General features: G+C 46.5%; 3 protein-coding genes and 3 non-coding genes across 9 annotated transcripts; 1 reads left to right on the forward strand and 5 right to left on the reverse strand.

The window, feature by feature from the left end:
- Positions 1-1462: 1462 nt before the first annotated feature.
- On the reverse strand, positions 1463-3311 carry LOC125525672 (fibroin heavy chain-like). 2 transcript variants are annotated; one of them, XM_048690672.1, is made up of 3 exons: positions 2450-3311; positions 2120-2365; positions 1463-1889 (listed from the first exon to the last, which is right to left on the reverse strand). In XM_048690672.1, the coding sequence occupies exons 1-3, from the start codon at positions 3255-3257 to the stop codon at positions 1636-1638; spliced, it is 1308 nt and encodes a 435-aa protein (XP_048546629.1). In that variant the 5' UTR covers positions 3258-3311; the 3' UTR covers positions 1463-1635. The 2 variants fall into 2 exon arrangements, with proteins under 2 accessions (XP_048546629.1, XP_048546628.1); XM_048690671.1 differs by having other exon boundaries at positions 2072-2365.
- A 2326-nt stretch (positions 3312-5637) lies between these two features.
- Positions 5638-5710, reverse strand: TRNAE-CUC. Its single transcript has one exon. It is a non-coding gene; the product is annotated as a tRNA-Glu (tRNA).
- Positions 5711-9740: 4030 nt separating this feature from the next.
- On the reverse strand, positions 9741-9813 carry TRNAE-CUC. The gene has a single exon. It is a non-coding gene; the product is annotated as a tRNA-Glu (tRNA).
- Positions 9814-10670: 857 nt separating this feature from the next.
- LOC125521711 (E3 ubiquitin-protein ligase GW2-like) lies at positions 10671-12085 on the reverse strand. Of its 3 annotated transcripts, none has more exons than XM_048686774.1 (5): positions 11679-12083; positions 11526-11577; positions 11307-11352; positions 11001-11082; positions 10671-10938 (listed from the first exon to the last, which is right to left on the reverse strand). In XM_048686774.1, exons 1-5 carry the CDS (start codon positions 11865-11867, stop codon positions 10891-10893), a joined length of 417 nt encoding a protein of 138 aa, XP_048542731.1. In that variant the 5' UTR covers positions 11868-12083; the 3' UTR covers positions 10671-10890. The 3 variants fall into 3 exon arrangements, with proteins under 3 accessions (XP_048542731.1, XP_048542730.1, XP_048542729.1); XM_048686773.1 differs by having other exon boundaries at positions 10671-10910; positions 11679-12080; XM_048686772.1 differs by having other exon boundaries at positions 10671-11082; positions 11679-12085.
- A 1416-nt stretch (positions 12086-13501) lies between these two features.
- TRNAE-CUC lies at positions 13502-13574 on the reverse strand. The gene has a single exon. It is a non-coding gene; the product is annotated as a tRNA-Glu (tRNA).
- A 3418-nt stretch (positions 13575-16992) lies between these two features.
- On the forward strand, positions 16993-18968 carry LOC125519367. The gene is made up of 6 exons (XM_048684201.1): positions 16993-17547; positions 17653-17755; positions 18072-18127; positions 18288-18452; positions 18647-18760; positions 18867-18968. The coding sequence occupies exons 1-6, from the start codon at positions 16993-16995 to the stop codon at positions 18966-18968; spliced, it is 1095 nt and encodes a 364-aa protein (XP_048540158.1).
- Positions 18969-23882: the final 4914 nt, after the last annotated feature.

Genomic DNA, 23882 nt, shown 5'->3' on the forward strand with positions numbered 1-23882 from the left:
CGGTCTGGTCCGACGAGCGACCCGCACGGTCCACTAATACACGGTCGCGGAAACGGCCGTCCCCCTCCGTCTAACGGCGTCCGTCAGCCCGCGCCACGTCGACCCGACCGGTGGGCCCGACCTGTCGGTTTCGCTGTTTTCACGGCTAAAATGACCAGTCAGTGCTCCGCGGTACCGATTAGTCCCAGAGTTGATGGTTTTTTGTGACATGGCTTAAATGTGGTACTGACCGGTTACCCTAGCCCCAAGTGTGGTGGTTTTGGATAAATAACTCTCAATAACATCGCAAAACATGTAGCGATTATTTTGTCTCAGGTAAATATCTGTAAACACTTTTGATGCTAGAGCTAGAAATGTGATTTCTTTTGGTATTTCGGTTGTGAATTTGGACAGTTTGGAAAACTCATAATGAATGCTCGGTATTTGATGGGTGGCGATGGACTCGTGTAGGAGGACGATACTGACTGGCGTCGTGGTGGCGTCGATGGCAGAGAGGCCTGGCAAGATCGATGCGTCAGTATCGGATATGAGGATGGATCGATGGATGAAGAAGATGACGGCCCTTGTAGCGTGCGCATGTGGTGCCCACTGAAATATAGAACACCCCCATTAGTGTTTCGGTGTTTGGCGTCGTGAGCTAGGTGTCGGATTTAAAACCTGGCGTAGAAGTCACGCGGTATACTTTGGTTCAGCAATGAAACTAGAAGCTGTGTTCCTCTCTTCAAGGGAAAAAAATGGTTGCATCATTTCGAACATGAAGAGGGGGGAGGGGAGGGGAGAATCCAACCAAAAATGTTTTATAAACATATATGTCTCTTCTATATTCTCTCTCATAAACATTGTTATCAAGATATTATTATGCACTGGTGATGATTTCTTTTCAAAAATTTCCGTTCCAAAAGCATAATAGTGTTTTTTTAGAACAAAAAGAATAGTGGTTGTTAGAAAAGTAGAGTAGTAAAAATTTGTACCTACACCAATACGTCCACTTCATCTGACGCTAATTCGACGGCCGGGCGGAGAGCAGAGCAGCGCATACGGAGCGCTCCATGTGCTCCACGAACGCGTGTCCCGACCCGTGCCGAGAGCAGCGGAACGGCCGGGCGGCCGGATGGAGTCGCGCGTCAGGATCGATCGCCGGAGCGCCCGTCTCGTGCATGGCGACGGGGTCCGGCCGGCGGTACGTGCGTGCCTGCCCAGATCGGCCTTTTCCGGTGCCCTTGCCGGCACGGACGATCGAAACGGATACCGGTGACGTCTCATCGGCCCATTCACCGGCCGGGTCCGCCGGATCGCCGGACGGGACGAGATCGACCGATCGACCGCGGCCGGGAATCACGTGGCACAAGAGCTCAAGCAATGCCGGTTTCGACGACCCGACAAGGGAACAGCCTGCCGGCAACGTGACTTGCCGAGGAGTTTCGCTCAACTTTTCCATGACTTGTTCTTCACAAACGCATGATTCTGCAACGATCCATTCGATTGAAATCGCAAACTCGTCCACGAGACGTAAAATAAACAAGTTGGTGCATGCTTACACCACCCAACCAGAAACAAACGAAAAATATCACGCGTGATGAAGGCCTTAAAAAGTGCACGTGAACGATCACTCGTTCACTCGACGAGGATCAGTTTTCAGTGGTGCTTGCCCCAGCCAGACCCGCCACCGGACCCGTAACCCGCGCCGTAGCCTGTTCCTCCTCCGCCCACGCCGAACCCCGGCCGTCCCCCGGGACCGAACCCTGCGCCCGAGGTTGAGCCGGACGTCGAGCTGGACCAGCTGGAGGATCCTGCTCCGGAGAATGAGCCGGGGTTCGAGCCGGAGCCGGCGCCGGACCAGGCGCTCGAGCTAGAACCGGCGCCCGTGCTGGAACCGAATCCAGTAGACCCTGTAGAAAAATCAAGCACGTGTTACACTTGATTGCAGTTGCAATGAATAAAACTTTTTGTGGGGTTGCAAACGTAGGATTAGAACATTGTGCAATGTTACATATCAACGTGCAATCCTGTAAAGTACTCCAGTAACGACGAGGAGTAAACATCGAGTCGGATGCTGAGCTTGAGCCGGAACCTGAACTAGACATGGAGTTTGATCCACTACCGGATGCACCGAACGCACCAGAGCTCGAACCAGCATCCGAGTTTGCACCCGACATAGAGCCGGAGTTAGAGCTTGACCCCGAACCCGACATGGAGTTTGATCCACCGCCTGATGCACCGAACGCGCCCGAGTTTGCACTTGACATGGAGTTTGATCCACTACCTGATGCACCGATTGCACCAGAATTTGACCCTGAGTTTGCACCCGACGTAGAGCCAGAGTTGGAGTTTGAACCGACACGTGATCCACCAAATGAAGCCGCACCTGAGACACGCAAAACCTTGGTGAGACACGTGAAAAAAAGCGTGAATGTTAGCAACGAGAAGAGTAACCAAACACAACACTAACCTGACCCAGAAGATGAACCTGAACCTGAACCTGAGCCAGAGGAATCATATCCCGAGCCTACGCTTGAGCCGGACCCAGCTGCAGAATTCGAGTAAGAACCGGCATTCGACCCACCATACGAGTTGGAGCCTGAACCAGTCCCCGAATTCGAATTTGAATTCGACGAGGAGCCACCAACAACACCACCAGTGGCGGAACCACAAGATAAGCACCCACCACTTGGCCCGACATTCGACCCGCCGCCAACCCCGGACGATACACCCGAACCCGACCCAATACCAGATGACTCACGCCCACGTGAGGAATATGAACCTCCACCTGACCCGGACCCAGACCCAGAGCCCGAACCCAAGCCCGCTCCGGAACCATAGTTCGACCCGGTACCCGTGTTACAGTCCGGACCACCGTTCGCCCCACCATTCGAGCCGACGCCGACACCAACACCGACATTTATCGATGTGTCCAAGCCTACGGAGCCAGAGCCAGAACCCGAACCCGAGCAAGACGACGTACCCGAACCGCAACCGGAAGCTGAGCCCCCATTAGCAGAGCCCGAGCCATACCCGTAACCGGAGCCCGTGCCCGACCCACGACCGGACGCGGTGTGAGAGCCACCGTTCTGACCCGACCAAGCACTGTAACCCGACCCCTGGCCCGAACCCGATCCACCGAGCCCAAGATCAAGCCCTATGCCTAGCCCACCACCTAAACCCAGACCCAAGTCGCTTCTCACCGGCCTGCCCATTGCAACACCTGCTGCCATTGACACTAGCAGCGCCACAAGAAGAACCCGACGGGACGACGCCATTGGCGATTGATGTGACTGTGTTAGTACTATGATCTTTGCTGGTGATGTGTGCAGTCCTGTGCCGTGTATGCGTGTTTATATAGCCGCGGCTTGATGCATAATGTATTGGTGGCACATGATGCTTACTGTAAAAGGTGGCGCGAACGGTGACTGGACGGATTCCTTCACGGGCGCTATGGCATGTGAAACATGACCTAACTCTTTGGAGCTTAACCATTGGCGGTTCGTGTTATCTTAGGAGCTGACGAGGGGTTTGGCTCAATCTATGGTCGCTATTGCCAGTTTGCTAATACTATATACTGGTACTTCTCGTGAGTTCTGGATGGAAGTTTCTAGACTGGTTCCAGATGGCTTTGGTATGAAAATGCATCCCTGAAAATGGACTCTGTAATGTAAGCATAGTAGCATGCAGAATGTTCTGCAATGTAATTCATCAGTAAACATATTGTAAATGCGCATAGTGAGTAAACAGTTTTCAAAACAAAACTGAGCTCCAACATATCATCGCAAGAAGCTGGAATGGAGTTATCAAATATTTATTGTAACATCTAACAAAGGAAGTGGATCTAGTTTGCATCTCATATGAAGAATCTCCAATCGAGCAAAAAGTTTTCATCTGATCTGAAGAATAAATTTGATGCTGATGTCGCATTCCGAACTTTGACAGTAGTTAAGAGTGAGCGCAAACCTCCGAACCTTAACGGGCTAATAAAAATGATAAAGACAAAATAATTACAGGCTGGGATTCTGTAGTAGGGAAGGTGCACCGCATGGAACAAAAGCAACTGCGGCAGCATGATGACTGGACGCTAACGTGGAGTTCTTGACCACCACAAATATAATTTAGGCCTGAACATTTGGGACTTTATCTTTGTCTTCAGAGCCGCCCACAGAATCGTTCTACACTCCTTCCCATGAATAATACTAATCATTCTACACTCCTGTACCAAATCGCCATTCTAACTGCCACTGGCAGATTTGTTTTTTCTTTCAACATGCAGTGTAGCAATTACTCTGTTCATCATACATCTATATCTAGAACAGTTTCTTCCCATTGTCTCAGAATCATACAGACAAATGATATCTGAAAAATTTCAGGTACGGTCATGGGAGCCATGAGATCTCTCTCTCTGAAAGTCAGAAAAATCAACAGTTTACCAAGTGAGCTTTTAGCACTGCAGTGGGCTTGCAAGTTGCAACTACTATGGTGGTAGAATATGTGTCCACCGGTGTTCTTGGAATGTCTTCTCGTCGCAGCCTCATTAATGCTATGTTGTTCCTGGAAGAAATTCAGAAGAAGGACCTGTTGGAAATCATCAGGTAGCATGATGCTGTATGTTGATCAGAATCACTGGGCAGAAAGCTTACCTCTTGCTGAAGTTTTTTCCCACTCAAGGTTCTAGCACCTCGGTATTTAACAGCGTAGTTTGTGGTTTTGCAGAATGGGCAGCTGCATTGCTAGTTAAGGTTCCAAAGGGCAGATGCAAAATTCAGCTAGAGAGCAGTAAGATTTTAGGTCCAATACATCATTCAAAGTAAAGAATCTTCAGTATAAACGCGTATCAGATTAAATTTGGTACAGATGTTCATGGGGTACAGTACATGTGCAGAGTATTGCACGGCTAGGTAGCAAAGTAGGATACTGGACAGATTTGGAAGCCTTCGACAGCATCAACTGCAAGAAGCACTCTGCACAACCTTGAAACATGATAGGCTATTTGAGAACTTCTTAGAATAATGATGACAGTGAAAAACTTCTCTGAGATGAAGCATTATTTTGGAGGAATGGGGGAATATGCTTTATAAGCAATGATATTCAGTTAGTAGTGACTTCTGGGAGCGGGTTTATAGCCCCGCCGCGGCCGCATCGGTGTGACCTGCGGGTGTGCAAGGAGCACAGCCGGAGAGCGGGAGGTGGCTGTCGGTGGCTGCTTTTCGATCGGCGGAGGGAAAGGAGAAGAGGGAAGGAAGCAAGGGATCAAAATTTGGACTCTTTCTTTTCAGGCGGGGTCGGAGCGGAGTGGACGGCCGTGATGAGCCGATCATGACGTCTCTTTCCGCATAAACAGATTACCAAACTTAACTGAAAAAAATAGATAGTGAAATGAAAAGGCTCCTGAATATACTTACTTTTCAGTGTCAATGAGGGTTCAACTTTAGGAAAAAAGTAATCAAATTTTAGACTCCTCTTTCTTTTCAAACGGGATCGGAGCGGAGTGGACGGCCGCGATGCGCCGATCGTGACGTCTGTTTCCGCAGAAGCAGATTGCCAAACTGAACTGAAAAAATAGATAGAGAAATGAAAAGGCTTCTGAATATACTGTACTTTTCAGTGTCAATGAGGGTTCAACTTTAGAAAAAGCAGTTATAAAAAAAAAGCTTCCGTCGCCGGGACTTGAACCCGGGTCTCTCGGGTGAGAGCCGAGTATCCTAACCACCTAGACTACGACGGAATGAGTAACAATGCAAATACTACTGCATATCTCTTTCGGCACACCACACAAACATGCACTAGTACATGCAAGCCATATTCTTGGCTAGCTGAGCATAAAGTGACATGGCTAGACACCAACCACAAACAGAGAGAAAACTACATTTGCTCTATTTGATCCATTACATATTTGAATTCCGCCATGCATGCGAACACATGGACTGTCCATAATTCAGACAAAGCGGATCATGAGAATCCAAACCAACATATCATGTGTTTGTCTTGGCCAAAATTTCCAGCAATCTTCCAGCCTCCTCCCTACGTTGGAAGTTTCTAGGCTTGGTTTTGGTATGAAAATGCATCCCTCGAAAATGGAAATGGACGCCCTTCATGAACAGTTCAGGTAAACTGCATTCTTTTTCAGACAGTGCACTGAATGTTCTGTAATCTGATTCAGTAAGCACAGGGCCGGTCCTAACTTTTTGGAGGCCCGGGGCGAATGCAAAAGGTGGGCCTAATATAGTGAAAAAAATAAATTATATCGATACAAAGCATAATCAGCGCAAAAAAAAGAGAAACAAAGCACATCATTTTTTTCGGCCTAAAAGCATCTCTTTTTCATTACCAAATAAAATATATTGGATCTAACTTATCTGCTAGCATTTTCTTTCTTCTTTTCTCAAATTATGTTTTTAGGCAACATTTTACAAGAAAGGAGTGGAAATACCTGAATTTGTCGAATGAAAAATAGAAGAAATTCAACTATATATCCAACCCAAGCATATCAGATCTTTCTAGGGTCCCCGTATCCTCAAATAAGCAACATGTACAGATATAGAAGACCTGTCGGTGAATCGCTAGAAAACCAAAAAAACAGTACAAAGATCAAGCGGAAAAAGACTCTAAAATTACAAGAACTTTGTAGGCTTTTGACCCAAGAAGCTGTCCTGTTGCAACTTGCAAAGCGACCGTGCTTATGAAGTGTTGCCTTTGCGTGCTGCCGTCCGTTACATAAGAATACTTAGGCTAGTCATAGTGGGAGTAACTTAGTTAGTAACATAGCGCACTTCAAGAAAATTTTGCTTATGTGGCATGTAGTTAATGAGAAGTGGTAACATAATATGTTACTGTAACATAGCGCTTCCCAATACAAGATGAGTCTACAAACTAATAAATGAAGTCCTCTATGACACTACTACTATGTTACTTTGCACTATAAAGGTAGTAATTTAGACTAGTGTCATATGCATGACACTAGTATAAGTTACTCCCCACTATGACCAGCCTTATAGGCAAACCCATAGGGGAGTGAGATGGTGAAACTCAAAGTGGGTAAAAGAAATCAGCTACAGCAGTAATGTCCATTAATTTGCTAGACATGTTGGGTGCTTCGGGAGTAGGAGCAGAACAGGGAACGAGCATACCGAGGGAGAAGAAACGATGACGGTTGGTGTTACAAGATGGATCGATTAAATCGAAATTGGGATAGTGGCTTTCAGAATTCACGTAACCTGCTGCTTTTTTTAATAGAACATAACCTGCTAATTGGGCTTCAGGCTTTACGGCGCTTTTTGTTTGGCAGGCGGCAGTGTAGTAGTATAGTACATACTCTGGGTCGGGGCCCCCCATCAGGCTGGGCCCTAGGGCGTCGCCCTTCTTGCCCCTACCCAGGGCCGGCCCTGAGTAAGCATACTGTGAATGCACATTGGTGCTTACACAGCCTTCAGCTTCTAACAGTACAGTACAAAGTTCATAGCACAACTGATTCCAACGTACTATTGCAAGAAACTGAAATCGAATATTCTGATATTGATAGTAAGGTCTAACAAATGAATTGCAACTAGTTTTCATCCGGGCTGAAGAATACATTTGATATTGTGACATTCTGTAACTTCGAAGCGCACTCCGAAGCTTACCAAACTAGAAATGATAAAAACAAAAGAATGACAGGCTGGGATTCTGCAGCAGGAAAGGTGCACCGCACGACACCAGAGTGACTCCGGCTGCCTGATGGCTGACGCTAACGTGGAGTTCTTGGCTGCCACAAATACAATTTAGGGCCTGAAAACTTTGGACTTGATCTTTGTCTTCAGAGCCAGTTACAGAATCGTTCTATACTTCTGCACCAAATCCTCACTCTACTCTACCAGTGCCACTGGCAGAATATTTTTTGTCTCAGCATGCAGTACTAGCATTTATTCTGTTCTGCATACCTCTTGTATCTAAAACAGTTCTTTCCATTGTCCCAAAATAATGCAGAGAAATGATATCTGAAACATTTCAGGTACAATCATGGAAGCCTTGAAATATCTCTCGAAGGGTTCGAAAAATCAATAGTTTGGTAGGGAGCTTCTAGCACTGCAAAATCGAGCTTGCAACTCCTACGGTGGGAGAATCTGTCCACCGATATTCCGAGTCTTGGAATGTATTCTCATCGTAGCCTCATTAACGTTCTGTTCTTCCTGCAGCAAGTTCAAAATAGAAGGCTTGTTGGAAATTATAAAGTAGTATGGTGCTGTTGATCAGAATATCTGGGCACAAAGCTTACTTCTTGTTGAAGTTTCTTATCACTCAAGGTTCTAGCACCGCGGTATTCAACCGCGTAGTTGGCGGTTTTGCAGAATGGGCAGCTGCATTGCTAGTTAAGGACACCCACACTGAATTCAGATACAACAATCAAGGCAAAATATATTCTTCAGTATGAAACATAAGCATCATGCACAGTGCATCTTTGAGATCGAATTTAGTAAAGATGTTCAAAGGGATACAATATGCAGAGTATTGGAGACTAGCTAGGTAGCAAAATAGGATACTGTACAGCTCTGGAAGCCTTCGACGGCATCAGCTGTAAGAAACACTCTGCAGGACAGAATGATTGAAAGCTTCAGAGAAACTTCTCTTAGAATGTTAATATGTAGTTCTCACTTCACTTGGCCTAATATAGGTATTAACTACGAACTTCTGAATCTGTACAAATTTAGAAATGAAGAGAAGTATAACTGTAACTCGACGGATTACCTGGGCAGATCCCTTTGCCGAAGCCCAATTTACCTGTAACCAGAACTGCATCGATGGAGGAAAAAAAAACCATCAGACCAATGCACCAGAGAAGCGCAATTGTGAGAATTAGATGCGCATACGTACGTATACACCCATCAGCAGTTCAATAAGCAAGGTTTTAGCAATGCTAAATTGGGCTTGCAACTACTATGGTGTTGTTGATCAGGATCACTGGGCAGAAAGCTTACTTCTCGCGAAGCTTCTTCTAACTTGAGGTTCTAGAACCACAGTATTCGACAGCGTAGGCTGCAGTTTTGCAGAATGGGCAGCTGCATTGCTTGTTAGGGGCCCAAAGGGATTCAGGTGCAAGACTCGGCTAGAGAACAGTAAGATTTTAGGCGCATACATCAAACAAAGTAAAGATTTTCTTCAACATAAGCACGTATCGGACTAAATCTGGTACAGATGCTCATGAGGCACGTATACAGAGTATTGCACACTAGCTAGGTTGCAAAGCACTAAGGTTGAGACACTTATTTTGGGACGGAGGGAGCAGCAGGATACTAGACAATGGACAGCTCTGGAAGCCTTCGACGGTATCAACTGCAAGAAGCACTCTGCAAAGCAATGAAACAGACAGAACAGGATATTTGAGAACTTCTTGGAATATTGATGACAGTGAAAAACTTGTCTGAGATGAAGCATTATTTTAAAGAAACAGGGGCATATCCTTTATAAGGGATGATATTCAGTTAGTAGTTCTGCTACGTCTGGCAGCGGGTTTTTGATCGGCGAGAGGAATGGAGAAGTGGAGGGAAGGAAGCAAGGAATCAAATTTTGGACTCCTCTTTTTTTCCAAGTGGGATTGGATCGGAGTGGACGGCTGAGATGGGCCGATCCCAATGGTGACGGCGCTTTCCGAAGAAGCAGATTACCAGTCTGAACTGAAAAAATCGAGAAAATGAAAAGGCTCTTGGACGGAGGGAGTACTTTTCAGTGTCAATGCGGGTTCAAACTTTAGGATTTTTTTTATTATTTTAAAAAGATTGAATTTCCGTCGCCGGGACTTGAACCCAGGTCTCTCGGGTGAGAGCCGAGTATCCTAACCACTTAGACTACGACGGAACAATGGCAGAATGAATATTGGAACATATCTGTTCGCGCACACCACAGAAAATTAGCACCACCAGAGGTCAAGCCATATTCTTGCACGAACGATAGGGCTGGGCACGAGCTGAATCGCAGCTTTGTTTGATTCAGACATGGCTAGAAAACATCGAAAAACCGACAACAAACTGCATTTGCTCTATTTGATCCATTACATATGTGAATTCCGCCATGCATGCGAACACATGGACTGCTCCAGATTCAGACAAAGCGGATCCTGAGAATTGTTTGTCTTGGACAAAATTCCAGCAATCTTCCACCCTCCTCCTCCCTACATTGGAAGTTTCTAGACAGGGTTCCTGCCGGTTTTGTTACGACATCGCATCGCTGGAAAATGGAAATGGATGCCATTCATGAACAGTTCAGGTAAACTGCATTCTGTAAATGTTCTGCAATTCGATTCAGTAAGCATACTGTAAATGCACATGGTGCTTAAACAGCCTTCAGATTCTAACGATACAGTAGGAAGTTCGTGGCGTAACTGAAGAATCCGGAAACGAGCAAAAGGTTTTCAACCGAGCTGAAGAATACATTTGATGCTGATGCTGTCACATTCTGAACATCAGCAGTAGAAAAGATAGAAGTAGAAGAACTACAGACTGCGGTTGCATGATGAGTGGACGCTAACGTGGAGTTCTTGGCCACCACAAATATAATTTAGGCATCAACACTTTATCTTTGTCTTCAGAGCCGTCAACATAATCATTCCACACTTCTGCACCAAATCCTCACTCTACTAGTGCTCACTGGCAGAATATTTTTTGTTTCAGTTTGCAGTAGTAGCATTTACTCTGTGTCTCTGTTCTGCAAAGATATATATCTAAAACAGTTCTTTCCATTGTCTAAAAATTATGCAGACAAATAACATCTGAAACATTTCAGGTACTGTCAAGGCAGCAATGAAATCTCTCTCAAAGGGTCAGAAAAATCAACAGTTCGGTTTTCGAGCTTTTAGCGTGGCAAAATCGGGATTGCGACTCCTATGGTAGTAGGATATGTCGACCGGCGTTCTTGGAATGTATTCTCGTCGCACCCTCATGAACGCTCTGTTCTTCCTGTAAGAAATTCAGAATAAAAGTTTTGCTGGCAAATATCAGGTAGTATGATGCTGTATGTTGATCAGAATCTCTGGGCTGAAAGCTTACTTCTCGTTGAAGTTTCTTCTCACTCAAGGTTCTAGCACCGCGGTATTCGACAGCGTAGGCTGCGGTTTTGCAGAATGGGCAGCTGCATTGCTAGTTAAGGGCCCAGAGGTATTCAGGTGCAAAATTCAGCTAGAAAACAGTCAGATTTCAGGCCCAATACATGAACGACTCAACTTAAAATTCTTCAGTGTAAATGCAGAAGCATGAATCACAGAACAAGTACCAAATTAAATTTAGTGATTAAAGATGTTCATGATGAGATACATATGCACAGAGTATCGCACACAAGGTAGCAGAGTAGGATACTGGACAGCCCTGGAAGCCTTGGACGGCATCAGCTGCAGGAAGCACTCTGCAGGACAATGAAACAGGGCAGGGTGATTGAGAACTTGGCAGAGTCATTACAGTGAACCATGTTTTATAAGTACAGTGTAATTGTGCAGTTCTCAGTTGACAGGAGTACTACTTCTGAATTTCAGTACAAATTCGAGCAAAAAACTGGACAGATAATTGTAACGGGGTCACCTGTGCAGATCCCTTTGCCGCAGCACTTGGATCGATTCAAGCTCGGGTAGAACTGCATCCATCGAGGACAAAAAAGAGAACCATCAGAACAACGCACCAGAGAAGCCCAACTGTCAGTCGAACTTAGGAGGGAGTCGTCATGCGCATACGTACGTGGAAGCAGATGGGGCACTCCACGGCGCGGCCGTCCTCGTCGGCGGCGTCGAAGCACGGCGCGAGGTCGCCGGAGCGGATGAGCCGCCGGAGCCGGTCGGGGTCGAGGTCGGAGAGCTGCCGGACCAGGCGGCGCGGCTGCGTCAGCCGCTCCTCCACCGCCGGACCACGCAGCGCAGCGTTGCCCATTGTGGTTGCGATTAGGGGTGTAGGAGCAGAAGGCTGGGCTGCTACGGCCGGAGGCCGGGTTTATAGCCCCGGCGCGGCGGCATCGCTGCGGCCTGCTGGTGTGGAAGGAGCAGAGCCAGGAGGAGAGCGGGAGGTGGCCGTCGGTGGGTGGAGGTGGTGGTGGGGTGGCTCTGCTTTTTGATCGGCGGAGGGAAAGGAGAAGCGGAGGGAAGGAAGAAAGGAATCAATTTTTGGACTCCTCTTCTTTTCAGACCAGAGTGGACGGCCGTGATGCGCTCGTCGTGACGTCGCTTTCCGGAGAAGCAGATTGCTTTGGTGAAGCCGAACAGCATGCCGAGAACTTTTTATATCAAAGTGATGAAAAATAGATAGGGAAATGAAAATAGATTTCTAGACTAGGACGAGGAGCATGCCATGTTTCCTCGCCGCGGCGTTTTCTTTGATCCATAACACATCTCTGACCTTCCCATGGCAACACATGATCAAATGCCTCCCGGTGGATCGGTGTCTCAAAAGGTTAGGACTTAGGACTGCCATCACAAACTGGCCATCAGCTCATCAAGCATCTAGCTTGCTAGATTTACTACCTTGCAAGCATTTGCTTTCACCAAAACTACAAAAGCAATCTCAAAATGAAGATAAATTTTGATATGAACAGCATTGCCAGATTTTATCCTTCAGCGGGATCAGGAAGAATGATCATTCAACTTCAGTGAAAATTCCTTTGGAAAAAAATGAGGAAAGAATACAAAAAAGGAATTTTCCGTCGCCGAGAACTTTTTATATCAAACTGATGAAAAATAGATAGGGAAAATGAAAATAGATTTCTAGACTAGGACGAGGAGCATGCCATGTTTCCTCGCCGCGGCGTTTTCTTTGATCCATAACACATCTCTGACCTTCCCATGGCAACACATGATCAAATGCCTCCCGGTGGATCGGTGTCTCAAAAGGTTAGGACTTAGGACTGCCATCACAAACTGGCCATCAGCTCATCAAGCATCTAGCTTGCTAGATTTACTACCTTGCAAGCATTTGCTTTCACCAAAACTACAAAAGCAATCTCAAAATGAAGATAAATTTTGATATGAACAGCATTGCCAGATTTTATCCTTCAGTGGGATCAGGAAGAATGATCATTCAACTTCAGTGAAAATTCCCTTGGAAAAAAATGAAGAAAGAATACAAAAAAGGAATTTTCCGTCGCCGAGAACTTTTTATATCAAAGTGATGAAAAATAGATAGGGAAATGAAAATAGATTTCTAGACTAGGACGAGGAGCATGCCATGTTTCCTCGCCGCGGCGTTTTCTTTGATCCATAACACATCTCTGACCTTCCCATGGCAACACATGATCAAATGCCTCCCGGTGGATCGGTGTCTCAAAAGGTTAGGACTTAGGACTGCCATCACAAACTGGCCATCAGCTCATCAAGCATCTAGCTTGCTAGATTTACTACCTTGCAAGCATTTGCTTTCACCAAAACTACAAAAGCAATCTCAAAATGAAGATAAATTTTGATATGAACAGCATTGCCAGATTTTATCCTTCAGCGGGATCAGGAAGAATGATCATTCAACTTCAGTGAAAATTCCCTTGGAAAAGAATGAGGAAAGAATACAAAAAAGGAATTTTCCGTCGCCGGGACTTGAACCCGGGTCTCTCTGGTGAGAGCCGAGTATCCTAACCACCTAGACTACGACAGAATGATTGATGGTGAGAATACTAAAGCGTATCTATTTGTGGATACCGCACAAAATTCGCACCAGCACAGAGGCAGGCTGTTCTTGGCATCACAAAACAGCACGAACGATAGAGCTGGCCAGCTGGGCATAAGCTGACATGGCTAGTAACCAACCACAAACCGAGAGAAAAACTACATTTACACCATTTGATCCCTTGCAAATTTGAATTCCTCCGTGCATCAATGCATGCACATGGACTGTTGAAAATTCAGACAAGGCGGACCGTGAGAATCCAAGCCAACTCGTATGTTGTGCTCTTATTTGGACAAAGTTGGAGAAATCTACGTGCCTCCCTACGTTGAGCAGACAACCACACACGCGGTACGCTACGCAACTGATCAAAAATTCAAATACCACCGCAAACTAGTCATCAGCTCATCATGCATCATGCTTATCTCTTGCAAGGCTTTTGCTTTCACGGAGCACTCCAGAAAGATATCTCAAATTGTTTGTTACTAAAACTTCACCCCGCGGTCTTAACACTAGTGAAGAAATGAATGTGGTTACGGTTCATAACGACACATGTTGTACTTCGAGAAAAGTCCACATTACGACCCTGAATTTGTCACTTGGTTTAAGTTTTAAACCTGAACTACAAAACTGGTCAACCCGCACCCCACACCACCCTCTCCATCGGCACTGCATCTCCCCCAGCAGCTAATCCAGCTGAGCAAGACCAAAAAAAGGCAAGAGCCACAACCGGTTAATTACTCAATCGCCATGATCTGTCGATTCCGGGTGAAGTTCGGTGAAGGACAATCACCTTACGCTCACTGTCGGCAGCGACAAGGAGGCACACGAGGAAGGTGATGAAGGCGACAACCCACACCATGACCTTGCAGGAGCATCGGCGACCGAATGGCAACCACGACCGGGTGTCGGCGCCCTAATCCTCCCTACTCCCTCGCCTACATCCGCCTAGCTGGGAGACGAGGCGTAGGATCTGAGGTGGTCGTGGCGTGCACGCTTATTCTCTCCATTGGTGGAGCTTGGTCTGGAGGTGAGGAGATTCGAGGCGGCTCCGACAGTTAGGGGCTGTTTGAATTGTGACTATGTTTGTCTTATATTGCCATATTATTTTTGCCACACTTATCACACTTGCCTAACTTGAGTTGTTCAAATTGTTAGTCACACTTTGGCTCTAAGGGAATCTTGTCACACTTTTTGTGTCTATGACATGTGGGGTTCACTGCTCATAAAAAAATTCTTGCCTTAGGTATGGCTAGAACCAAACACCCATCTAACTTGGTCAAACTTGCCTAAGGTGAGATGTGACAAAGTGTGGCAATATATGGCTGGAAACCAAACTTGTTTAATCTCAGAGACACGAGCACCTGCTAGAGCCGAGAGGAGCAGAGGTGATCGATGCGGCGACATGGTTACTTCTAGCCCAAGCTACTAGCCTACTATGCTATGGGATGGACGGTCCGACCTCCGCGCATATCTAGCTGATCATACGGACGAGCTCTGCGAACCTGCCAACGCACTCGATGACGTCAGAAGAGTGGGGTAATTTGTGGGCCTCCCTCCCGCATCTCGCTGGTGCTTGCAGATTATCCAGACACCATTTCCTAGCCCCATTCGGGGGTTTTCTTCGTCTGCTCAGCATACCATACTATGTGTCATAGGCCGATTATTGATTGGGCATCACCGCTATGGAGAGTGCCCTTGTCCTTGAAGATTAATATTTTTGTTTGACAATTATTGAGGAGTCGCCTTCCATTCGAGATGGAGATGATCAAGAGACATATCCCGGGGAATGGCCGTGCCCTTTGTGTGTGGTCCCGAAGATGGGGACCACATCCTATTCCCTTGCACCACAGCTAGGTTTCTTTGGAGTTCTGTATGTGAGGCTTTAGGGCCTGATTGGGAGGCCCTAGACTTGGATGGGTTCAATCAAACCAGAGCCAACCAGACTGGTGGGTCTTTTGGTTTGTGTTTGTTATGTTAGCTTAGACTCTGTGGACGACACATAATAAGATGATGATTGAGAGAGTCTTTCTTCGACAGGCCTCTCACTCGGGCTTGAAATTCCTGACACTTTTGCAGCACTGGCACCCGCTGTCTAGGCAATGCGACCGAAAGCGGCAAGGACTAATGATGGACGCACTGCATGATGCCGCTTGTCGCCTTGCCTCGTAGCAGGCCCCTTGACTCTTTAGCCACTTGATGGTCTTTTTTCTGGATTTTTGTTATACTTTCCTTAGGCATGGTTGTGTTGATGTCCCAACAGGATCCTCTTTTGTGTTGAACTTGTAAATCTTGTACGGACGTGGTGTTGACTTTATTTATAAAGTGAAGCAAGAGCATCTATAACTGGGCACCCTAAACCGTCCCCAAACACCGGATCGGACGCCCCAGTCACTGACCGGCCGGAAAACCCGACCTAGATGGGCGCCTCAAACCGACCTCAAATGTCCAGGCTGACCGGCACCACTCATATCCAGCTCAAATCTGGGGCGGATATGAGGTGGCCCGGGCACATCTGTCCCGTCGGAACTGACAGCCTGCCCTCTACAAAAAATGAACCAAATTCCCCCTTCGACCTACCCCTTTTCACTTGCTCCTCCGTGCAAGACGTCTGCTAGCTTCGCTACCACCCTTGCACTGGACTGCACCTTGCTCTCTATGTATTCGACACATTGTGATTCAACAAGAGTCGGGCAGCCATCAATGTTCCCTTTGTGAAGGATATAGATCATGATTATTAATCTTCTCTGTGATAAGCAGATAAGATTAATAATGACAGTCTATATCCTTAACAAAGGGTGCAATGATGATCGAAGCTTATCGCTTTTGAACGACACGACTATTTAAGTCGGTCGTCTCGCTCCTCACGCGGTGAGGTGAGACGAAACCCCGAATTCTACCGGCACAATACGGATGTGAAAATCTGAAATACAAGCAATTTAGTTGGTGCTTACTAACAACCCTGCCGGCCCAATACGGACTAAACATTCAAAATGATCGACGTGCATGTATTTGCATGTATTTGATGTTTTGAAAATAGATTTTGTGGTTGCAAATAACAAAATTTGAGACCCGTCCGGTCACTGTCCACTGGCTCGTCCAGACGCGCCCACAGAAGGTTGAGGGCCCAAATTTGCAAGTTGCAGTTGTAGTCAAGATGCTCTAAAAGCCTATTTCGAGAGATGTCTTCCTGATCATTTTAGTGTTAGTGGGGAAGACATTTTAGTGTTTAGTACATTGCAGTTTGTATTTTGGGATACCCGTGTAGTATGTGTTAGTAAAACTAAGTAGCTTGTTCAAAAATTTGCACATAAATATCTACACGGCTGGCAAAGGGGGCTGGTAAAAGAATCTTCGCGTTGAAAACGGGGGCTAAACCTTTGGCCAAACCCCTGGACCTCCGCTTCTGATGGCGGTCACCGCCGCCGGCTGCTCCGACGGTTCGGTTCCCCTCTCGGAAGCGCGACGCCACGCGGCGGCGCCGGCACGGGCGCCCAATCTCCGGTTCCCCGTCACGCCCCCGCCCAGTCGTGCAGCCTCGAAGTTGCCGCAGACTAGCCATGACGACGCGGCGGCCCGCGAGATCCCGGTTGCTGTCGCCCTGCTACTCGCGGCCGCGGCCGCGAGCGTGGCCACCCCGCCCACCGCGATCGCTGCCTCCGGCGGCTCCATGGGCGGGCGCTCCTCCTCATCGTCTTCGTCCTCTAGCTCCTCTTCTTCAACATCCAGCAGCTCCTCCTGGTCCTCCTCAACATCCTCCAGCTCGTCCTCCTCAGGACCATCTTGGTACGATTCTTCGACGACCCACGAGTCGGTCGGGACGGCGGCCGCACCACCCCGGGCTGCTGCGGACGTCGACCCCGCCGTACTCGTGCAAGCGTGGCTGATGCTCATCGGCCTCATTCTCCTGGCCATCGCCGTGTGGCACTACACCCGGCCGAGGAGGACCGTGGTCAAGCTCCAGGTTCTCCTGATACTTTCTCATTCACAAGCAATTTAGGAGTACCTTTTTACCTCTACTTACAAAATCGTGATGCTGGTCGATCAATGGAGTTCATGATGATTTCAGGTTGCGTTGCTGGGCTTGGCAAAGCCGTTTCAGAAGGAACTGAACGAGATTGCTGACAAGGTGGAGGCTTCCAACCAGCGTTGGTATAAGTTCATATTGACAGGTAATGAATGTGCTTTCTAAGTGTATACATCAATATGAATCCTCTGCATCGACTTCCATGCATCGTGCAATAGCTTCAGTTAATTTGTTATTAGCCCTAAAGTTCTGCACTGTGCAACCTGAATATAAGATTTTTTTTCCCAAGAAAATGATTAGTGATCATATATAAACGTTGCTGATTATCTGCAATATTGGCCATTTATCTGTGTAGTGATCGCTATCAGATGTTTTTACTACTAATACATCTCCCACTGACATCAATTGTTCATCAGTACTATCTTGTTTATCCCGTTCATGTGATGTGACTCATTATGCAGAGACCATATGCGCCTTGAACCGTCACAATGATTGCTGTGTCTCTTCAAGCTTATCAGTAAGAAACATATACAGTATATATCTTGCCTGATAAATATTGTTTATGTGGCTTGATCTTTTCTGTTGAGATGACGACTAGGACCTTTGAAAAAAAAATGCAGTCCCCTGTATTTTAGCTCACTGGAACTTTTAAATTTTGTATGTTCTGTTTACTTTAGGCTGATGTCAAAGTTGGATCGGATTCTTGGGAGGGGCACTTCGATAAAATTTCTCTGGAAGAGAGGAGCAAATTTGATGAAGAAACACTTTACAACTTGGACGGAATCAAGCGGAAGAAAGAGTACTCCAAAAAACCAGATGGCTTCAGCAACGAATATATAGTGGTCTGGTATACTATCTTCGTCCAATTTACAATGATTCCAGAAAATTGGCCTTCTATGTTTCCTTACCAAATTACTAATTGATTGGGACATGTTGGTGAATTAGTACTTTTCATAACCTGTTATTCTTTTGCTACAAATGTGAAGTTGCATATTTGCAGATAATGACTTTTTGTGATGATTCACAATATCTTCAGGTAACCATCCTAGTAGCTGCGGATGGAGCAATGAAGTTCCCAGAAATCAAAAGACCCGCTGATCTGGTAGCAGTACTGGAAAAACTTAACTCTATACCTACAAGAGAAATCCGGGTATATGGAGCATCTTTCCTACTATTCCATAATTCAAAACTGCTGCCAGATGTAATTTCATCTGACATCACTGATAATTAATTCCTACTTGTTCCTGCTATCTCAGGGTGTTAATGTTTTATGGACTCCTCAAGAAGAGAACGACGTTCTTTCCGAAGAGCGGCTTCTTGCGGATTATCCTAATCTGAAGCCCCTGAGTGATTACTAGGATGACGTACCTCTCATGTTCCTAGATGCCCTGATCATTTTTAAGTGCCATCTCAATAAGTAAAATCATTTAGAGTAAATACTGGAATCCAATCGCGGCAATTATGATGAGCTAAACTCCAGTTTTGATTGGGCACTGAGTGTTTTTTTTTTTCAATTTTTAGCTTAAGATATGAGGTTCGTATTAGGCACTAGTCATGGATGAACTTGCAAAAAGACTACTTCAAATTGCTTGTAAAATTATCCTAGAATATGAGGATGAACGCTTGTACCTTTCTAATTCAAATTACTTGTAAACTATCTTCAATTCTACATGAAACCACCATTTTTTGGCAAGAACACTGCAAGTAATTCATGTGTATTAATTAAATCTATAAAGAATAAACAAATTATTTCAAGTCCCTGGTTTGCATGGTTCGTATACTATGGTTTTCTCACCTTTCTCCTATCTCCCTGTTTTGCATTGAGATATTGAGATGGGAGTTAAACATCCATTAAAATTCTGTGATCGAAAATTGGGAATGCTCTACACTATCATTAGTTTTCTCACACGTCACCTGGATGGATTTTTTCTAAACTTTTGAAAATCGATGTTTTCTGCAAACTCGACCTCAAATTTTGCAGATGACGACCGCTTGATCCCATAACTTGTACTCAAATTCAAGGCCAATTCTGTAGTTTTTAACTCTAAAATGGTAGTATAATTTTTGTCACATAACTTGTACATAAATTCACAGCTAAAATTTGACCCAAATACGAGGATGATTATAAACTGAATGGAAGGAAGATCTGGGAGTACTTCAAGTCTTCAACTCATCAAGCAAAGCTTCTTCAGATGCACATAATCAGGGCAATTCAAGAAAATAAGGTAAACGTAAACATAAGCAAAAGTTCATAGCAGGCACTCTCATCTGCAGACACAGCGCATACACACTGCGGCCAACAAGGGAACATTAGTCCCCGAGCTAATGCAAGAGCAAATCGCTGTAACAAACTCCTTGGTCAATGAAACGGCGCCATCTTCCACTTCTGGTTCGGACCGCCATTGGCCTGGAACAGGATGACGGGCGTCCCGTCGTGCGCCCCGCCGGTTTCGGACATGCCCTCCGCAGCGTCGAGGACGTACCCAAGGTAGCTGACGCTGCGAATGCAGTGGAACCCTTCTCCAAGGTCGCCGCCCCGCGTCCACAGCAGCGCGACGTCCACCGAGTCCGGGCAGTAGCCGACCACTTGAAGTTTCTGGTCGCTGTGGGAGCGCCGCAGCGCCTTCCCGGTGGCCTTGTTGACCAGGGCGAACGAGCTGCGCCCCTCCTCGTCCGTCACGCGCCCGGTGTTCCGAAAGCTCTGGATCCAAGCCTACGTACAAGAAGAGAGAAGCCATGATAACACGCCGTGCGAAATGCAGATGGTCTCTGCGCATCTAAAGCAACCAGCAAGGTTAACTGACTTGTTTGTCATCCTCCAGATCCGTGCGCGCGAGGACGGCAGCGCCGTCGCGGACGGTGAGGCTCAGCTCGTCGTTGCACTCACACGAGACCCGCACCGGCGGTCCGCGGCCAGCCAGCGCGTCGGAGATCCGCCAGAGCTGGTTGTGGCCGCGGTTCCAGCGGAAGAGGATGAGCCGCGTGCCGTCGCGCGCGCCGCCGAACTGCGGGATCGCCTTCTCTGCGTCAAATATGTAATCCATGTTATTTACCATGTGGATTAGCCGGTAGCCTCCGCCCACGTCCCCGGTCTCCGCCCACAGGACCGACTCGTCGAGGTACCCCCGGTTGAACCGGATGGCTCTGACGGGAAGATTGTAGCCGAGGGAGTGCTTCAGCGCGTCTCCGGTGGCCTTGTTGACGAGAGCGAACGCCGGGTTACCGGCCTCGTCCTTGACGCCGCCGGCGTACATCACGTCCTTCTGCCAGAGCTGCATCGAACGTGGGGAGAATGCACAAGGGTCACACAGGAGTAGGACTGTAGTACACAGGAAAGAGGAGGAAGCAGACGACGGAAGGTAGCCCTGCCTGGCGGTCGTCGCTGGGGTCGGCGGCGGCGAGGACGACTTCGCCGTCGACGAGGGCGAGGCTGAGGTCGTCGGAGGCGCGGCAGTGGATCCGGAACGTGTAGGCCATGGCTACGAAGTACTATCCGTGCGGGTCGAGCGTGGGGTGTGGGATTATTGGTTGATTACTCGCGCTTTATACTGCTACTACCTTGGAAGTTGAAAAGTGGATATATAGGCACCATCGACGTTCGAAATTCTGGAGCAGAATAAAGTGGATAGGTTCGTGTCCCCATTATTGCATGGGGAATAATTAATGGCGGGAAGGGAGGGAGGGACTGCCGTTCGTTCGAATTCGTCTTCTCGGTAGTGCCAGCAGGTTTGCAGGTGTGGGTCCGCTGCTGCGCATCAACTTCCTTCGCTCTGTCTTTCGTGCGCGTTTGCCCCTTTCGACGCCGGACAAATGGCAAGACGGTGTGGGGCCCACGCATCAGGGTTTCGTCCGAAACAGTGCGAGCTAGGATATAGTCAAATCTTTACCTATTATTTTACCTTGGATAGTGTTGATCAATTCATCAATCTTGGCAGTCAGCCCATCGTTCATCTCCTCAGAGATGGAGTTCACCTTTCTTGTGGTTTTCTTGCAAGTCATAAAGTAGTTTCTTAGCTTACTCAATTGGTCGTCCCATGATGATTCCTCCTACACAGCTGTGTCTAACATGGATTTATGGATTTTGACATGTGGTTAAGGGCATTATAAAATATATGAATAATAAGTCACTTTTTCACCACCCCTCCCCCCCATGGTTCTGGAAGTTACTTATGGCCTCCTTCATGCGGTCCCATGTAGGTGCTAGTGCCTCACGATCTTCCTGCTTAAAACCTGCAATTTGTGATCATAGTTGCATTATATTTGTATGGGCAAAACTTAGCCATAAACATGTTTCAATATAAATTGCACGAAGTTATAATTCCTATAGGCAAAGCTAGAAGTCATCATTTCCTTTTTCTTTTAAATAATAAGAAAATAGAGCAACTTCAAAGTGTCAGGTTCATAATCTTTAATATGCGGCATGTCGCACAGTTTAGTAAAAGTATGCAAACGCATACCGACATCTTCGAATGTAGAGCCTCAAAATTGGTTTTGTTAAACCACATTAGCAAAAAAGGGATTAATTTCAAATTGTTTAGTAGCAACATTGGGCAATGCGGTTGGTGCACTCATAAAGTTCTCATCGGGAGTTGCAAACTCTCCGAGTTTCTTAGCCATGCTATTTTTTGGGTTTTTGATTGAAACAAGAACTAGAAATACAAATGGAGATAAAAAGAAAAACAGAAAAAGAACTTAAACAAAAACTCTACTCTAATGACTAGTGACAGCCCTTCCCGACAATGTCACACAAAAACATGGTTGATGACCATTTGTGATCCGGTTTCGAATTGTAGATAGTCATCTTACCTTTTCCCCAAGGAGTGATCTTGGGCATTGAACCCACGGGAGGATGTGCTTATGACAAAGATTCAAACAAGATATTGTTCTCGTAAAATTGTCTAGGGTCCGGACCTTTTAAACGACCTTTTAGATGTAAAAAATAATATTGAAATAGGCATAGGTGTGAGGACTTACACTTACAACCTTGTACTTGTGAGCGGGGCCTTGTCTTGGTCCATAACATGGCTCTGGCAGACACCCGTTACGTGTGCTCACAACACGATGAAGTGGGAGATGTGTCCAAAGTACGTCATGACTAGTTCACGAAATGAATTGCTAGTCAGTTGTCCAATTGTTGTAACTCACTTCCTGTTTAAGTGCAATGAAGCGGCCGCGTTATGGCGCCTTTTTGGACGGGATTATGAAGAGGGCATGCGACGTCGACAGGGCAGGTGAAGCTGTACTAGACTTTTTTTTATTCAGATCCTGTACAAGACCTTGGTTTTCTCGGTGAGAATAATATACATGAAATAATAGCCATCTCCTCTTGGTACCTTTGGTAGGAAAGAAGAAAAATTGCCCATGGCGAGCAAACACATAATTCTAATCAAATAGTATCAACCATCAAAGCTTTGACAACGAATTTTGTCCTCTCATTGGATCCAAATTATGGCAACGACTTTGGGGTGGCTGAAACTACCAGGTGGTTTTGTCAAACTTAATTTGGATGCAAATTTTGATCAAGACCTCGTAAAAGGTGCATCTAGACCAGTCTATTGTGATTCATCTAGTAATTTCCTAGCTGTAGCTAATTGGAAGATCGACGTCTTCATGGATGTACTATCTGCTGAAGCTATGACATTCCATTACGGTTTATCTCTATCCCAAACAGTGGGATGTAACAAGTAGTTGATCAACTCGGACAACTTAGAAGTCGTGGAAACTATGAAGAATGGTGGTCGATCAATGGGGAAAGTGGTAGCGATTTTTGATGACTACTACAATCTTGCTTGCGAGTTTACTCCCGCTATTTTTTATCATTGTAGTAGAGTAGCTAATGACGTAGCACATGAGTTCGCTAGGATGGCCATGAGAATTCCTTATCCCCAATTCCAAACATGTTGGTCAGCCCAAGCCCAAAATGGCATTGGTATGACCGTGAGTTAATTGATCGATGCGTACATACTTCCCGTTCCATGTTGTTCTACTCAATAACTCCACTCCACCCCTCGCCACTTCGTCAAGCTTTTTCCATCGAGCCTCCTATGACCGGTGGTGACGCATGCTACGACCAGATGACCTGCTGCCCCTATTGCCAGACGTCTCCATGGCTGATCTCTCCGATCCCGAGTCTCATAGCATGGCTCACCCATGCAGTATAATCTTCTTGCCCTACGCCACTAATTGGCACCTTCAAAATGTCCTCACTTGGAAGCATTGTTCTTTCCAAGGTAGGCACGTCCCATTCTCTTCCCGAGTAGTTTAGCAAATCG

The sequence above is a fragment of the Triticum urartu genome, chromosome 7 (assembly GCF_003073215.2).
Source record: "Triticum urartu cultivar G1812 chromosome 7, Tu2.1, whole genome shotgun sequence".
Taxonomy (NCBI): Eukaryota; Viridiplantae; Streptophyta; class Magnoliopsida; order Poales; family Poaceae; genus Triticum; species Triticum urartu.

Coding starts and splice junctions, on each gene's coding strand:
- LOC125525672 (XM_048690671.1), bottom strand. CDS start 3,257: ATGGCGTCGTCCCGTCGGGTTCTTCTTGTGGCGCTGCTAGTGTCAATG. Junction 2,366..2,449: donor AGGTTCATCTTCTGGGTCAG/GTTAGTGTTGTG, acceptor TGCGTGTCTCAG/GTGCGGCTTCATTTGGTGGA. Junction 1,890..2,071: donor AAACTCCATGTCTAGTTCAG/GTTCCGGCTCAA, acceptor ATTTTTCTACAG/GGTCTACTGGATTCGGTTCC.
- LOC125521711 (XM_048686772.1), bottom strand. CDS start 11,867: ATGGGCAACGCTGCGCTGCGTGGTCCGGCGGTGGAGGAGCGGCTGACG. Junction 11,353..11,525: donor CGGCAAAGGGATCTGCACAG/GTGACCCCGTTA, acceptor ATTGTCCTGCAG/AGTGCTTCCTGCAGCTGATG. Junction 11,083..11,306: donor AAGGCTTCCAGGGCTGTCCA/GTATCCTACTCT, acceptor CTAGCAATGCAG/CTGCCCATTCTGCAAAACCG.
- LOC125519367 (XM_048684201.1), top strand. CDS start 16,993: ATGGCGGTCACCGCCGCCGGCTGCTCCGACGGTTCGGTTCCCCTCTCG. Junction 17,548..17,652: donor GGACCGTGGTCAAGCTCCAG/GTTCTCCTGATA, acceptor TGATGATTTCAG/GTTGCGTTGCTGGGCTTGGC. Junction 18,761..18,866: donor TACCTACAAGAGAAATCCGG/GTATATGGAGCA, acceptor CTGCTATCTCAG/GGTGTTAATGTTTTATGGAC.